This window comes from Priapulus caudatus, unplaced genomic scaffold (assembly GCF_000485595.1).
Source record: "Priapulus caudatus unplaced genomic scaffold, Priapulus_caudatus-5.0.1 Scaffold955, whole genome shotgun sequence".
Classification (NCBI taxonomy): domain Eukaryota; kingdom Metazoa; phylum Priapulida; class Priapulimorpha; order Priapulimorphida; family Priapulidae; genus Priapulus; species Priapulus caudatus.
Window position 1 is genome coordinate 7,074 of NW_014578016.1, and position 2,948 is coordinate 10,021.

The following is a 2,948-nucleotide window of genomic DNA, read 5'->3' on the forward strand; positions in this document are numbered from 1 at the left end:
GGCAGCCTGCGGAGTTACTGTACGCGGGTTATAGTACGAGAGCTAGCTCCAGCAAGCTGCGCTTTGGAAGAGAGTTGGACGATCATTGCAAGTCGCCTAGGTTGCCAGCCCCGTCGTCTGAAAGCGCGATAAGTTATTTATTATCTGTAAGCGAGCAAAGGTCACACGCCCGGGAAGGGGTGCATGACGATGCAAGAAATCGGTGATTGGTGTGAAGTGCGTAACCGAGGAGCGGGCGATGTCAGCGGTCGACACGGAGGTCAAAGAGAGCCGTGACTCGAGAGATTGGCGCGTCTAGCTGGAAGCCCGTCATGAAGTCCGAATCCTTGCGCTTGTGTGGACAGCTAGACTGACAATTGATCTATGACATCAGGGCGCCAGAACCGGGACCATCGGAGTCCCACGCCAAGTTCGCACGCGCCCCCACACCATATTCGGTTTGTAAGATAGCAGTGAAATCCTCACTCCACCGCATTCGCGGAAGGTCCGGTTGGTCAGAAAGGGCGGCTAAATGGCGGATCTGTATAACGTAAGGGAAGAAACCGCGATCGCCAGGACCGGGGCGCGCCGTATTAAATAGCGGAATAAAGCCACCGCTTCTCGGGACGGCTTCTTGCTGCAGCACCCGTGAGGAAGGTGTAGTGGTGTAAGTAACCGCCTCTTGCTTTGGTAGTGCACCGGATACTTCAATGTATTGTAATTTAGAGAGTTGGAGGTAATACAATGTGAAACGTATACTTCTTGTCTTGTTTTATCTCTATCAGTCGATTACAGACCTTCTACTACGGTAGTGCGAATCAAACGCCTACATTATTATCATTATCATGGCGACACAGCACACTCGCAGTGGCGAGTGCGGGAGCGTTCGGCCAGTTAGTTTTTATGAGGAAAGTTGATATTACAGTGAAACAACAGATTGGAACTGTAATTTGAGATGTAGGGCCTACGTAGTTAATTTGTGACAGGTCATATTCATTTCTCACGTTTTACTGACTCTGGTCCCAAGCTGCTGGTGCCTTTTCCCTAGACAAAATAGTGCAACGCGGCGAACAATTTGGGCATGATTATTGTGTTGATTGCTGTAATACAGTAAACACCCGCATAAAAGAAACTGCGGATTAAGAATCCTCCAGGCTGAAATTGGACCAATTAAGCACCTAGTATATAAGAACCACATTCAGCCTGATAATATTAAGCAGGGTTTTATATGGAAAAAATACCCGAAAATGTTAGAGCAAACTGGGATTGGCAATCCAAGTATGTGATGCTACACCATTAAAAACCAATCAATCATTGTCAGTTCATCGTCAATGACATCAACAGTGTCAAATTTATTCACTAATAAAGCCAATTTTAGCTAATAATGTACAACAATATCCCCCTCCCCAAATTTAGAAACCTTCTTAATTAACCTCTTCAGGCTGAATTTCTCACTATGTATCAACAGTATCATATATATAAGAAACCAGCTTCAGCTGAAACAGAAATCACGGGTTCTTTTATGCGGGTGTTTACTAATGAGTTATTGCACCGTGCGGTAGGACAACTTGCGTTGATACCACAAAACCAATCTCTCTTTTAATGCGTTCTAGACGTGCACGGGGCTTCTACCTTGCTGGCATCATGCAAATTATTGCACTCTAGTTCCTAATTTTACCGAAAATTCAAAGGAAAGCCTTTTCCCTAGACAAAATAGTGCAACGCGGCGAACAATTTGCGCATCATTATTGATGTATGCCACCTATAGGTAAACGAACTGTCACTGTAGTTACTAATACTGATAAATGTGTGTCAAGTTCACTGAACTATAACATATATTGTTATAGTTCAGTGGTCAAGTTACTAGCGACGAGAGAAGAATACGCGGCCGTCCGCTTGCCGGCGCGCATGCGCGATGACCTGCTGACGTTGATAATGACGTCACGATGACCGTAACCTGATCACGTTAACGTTTATCGTTTACAAATACAATAAAAACGTTTTTGACAAACGTTTAGAAAACGTTATAAACACCCTACACATTTACGTTATATAAACGTTACAAAACACGTTATAACTCGTTTTTACGTTGTTTGAGTTTGCACTTTCTTGGCGCGTTCTCCCAACTTGCACCAGAGCGCGAAATGTTCGCAGTTGTTACAAAACAGGTTGTAACCGCCATCTCCGATCCGGCTCTCCGCTCGCTCAATCACCGTATCCGGCGAGTCGCTCTCCTCCGTTGTAGACGTGCCTCCAAACTCGTACCATATATCCCACATGCTCATACCGTAGAGGTAGATCTTAAGATCGCCACCATCTAGGAATACGTCGAGGGTAGCTCTGCGTATTGCCGCGTTGGCTTTGTCGCCAGCATTTGCGCCACTGAAGTGGATGACTCTTCTGCCGTCCCAGATGCCATGGTGTTTGTAGCCGGTACGCCTCACGTAAATGTGGTCGCCTCTCCTCAACTCGCCTTCACTGATGTCATGAAACAGCGGCATCTATACAACATACAGCAAACAGTCAGCGGTTCCACATAGTGATTGAGTGTGTGAGAGATAGGACGTCAGTTTGTTAATGCCTCGAAGATATAATGCCTCGTCTCCTTCTCATTACTTACTTCAACAGTGAGATGATATGCGTTCAACCCCAGCTACTCTAGCACCCGGGAATTTAATGCAGGGTTTAAAGATTAGGTTGGGATTATGCTAGCTACTCGGTTAGAGGGGTTAGAGTTAGACCGTTACGGTTGAGGTACGAGATTGAATTATGCTTATGATTTATGTACCACCTATAACTAAAGATAAAAGCTCTAAATAGCGATAAAAGCAACTATAAAAGCTCTCTGCTTAGCATTCAGCAAAGAGAGATAGAGTGTGGCAAGCTAACTCGCAGTGCTACCATGCAGTGGACTAACCCCTTACTGTAGCATTTACTGTGAAAGCAGCTGCGGGGTCTCAGGGTTACTG

The 2,948-nt window shown here is 45.5% G+C and overlaps 1 protein-coding gene across 1 annotated transcript; it reads right to left on the reverse strand.

The window, feature by feature from the left end:
* Window positions 1-2,063: 2,063 nt before the first annotated feature.
* LOC106814638 (lecithin retinol acyltransferase-like) lies at window positions 2,064-2,480 on the reverse strand. The gene has a single exon (XM_014818975.1). The coding sequence runs from the start codon at window positions 2,478-2,480 to the stop codon at window positions 2,064-2,066; it is 417 nt and encodes a 138-aa protein (XP_014674461.1).
* Between the last annotated feature and the right edge of the window lie 468 nt (window positions 2,481-2,948).

Bases quoted from the DNA above. Each gene is read 5' to 3' on its own strand.
- LOC106814638 (XM_014818975.1), bottom strand. From the start codon at position 2,480: ATGCCGCTGTTTCATGACATCAGTGAAGGCGAGTTGAGGAGAGGCGAC.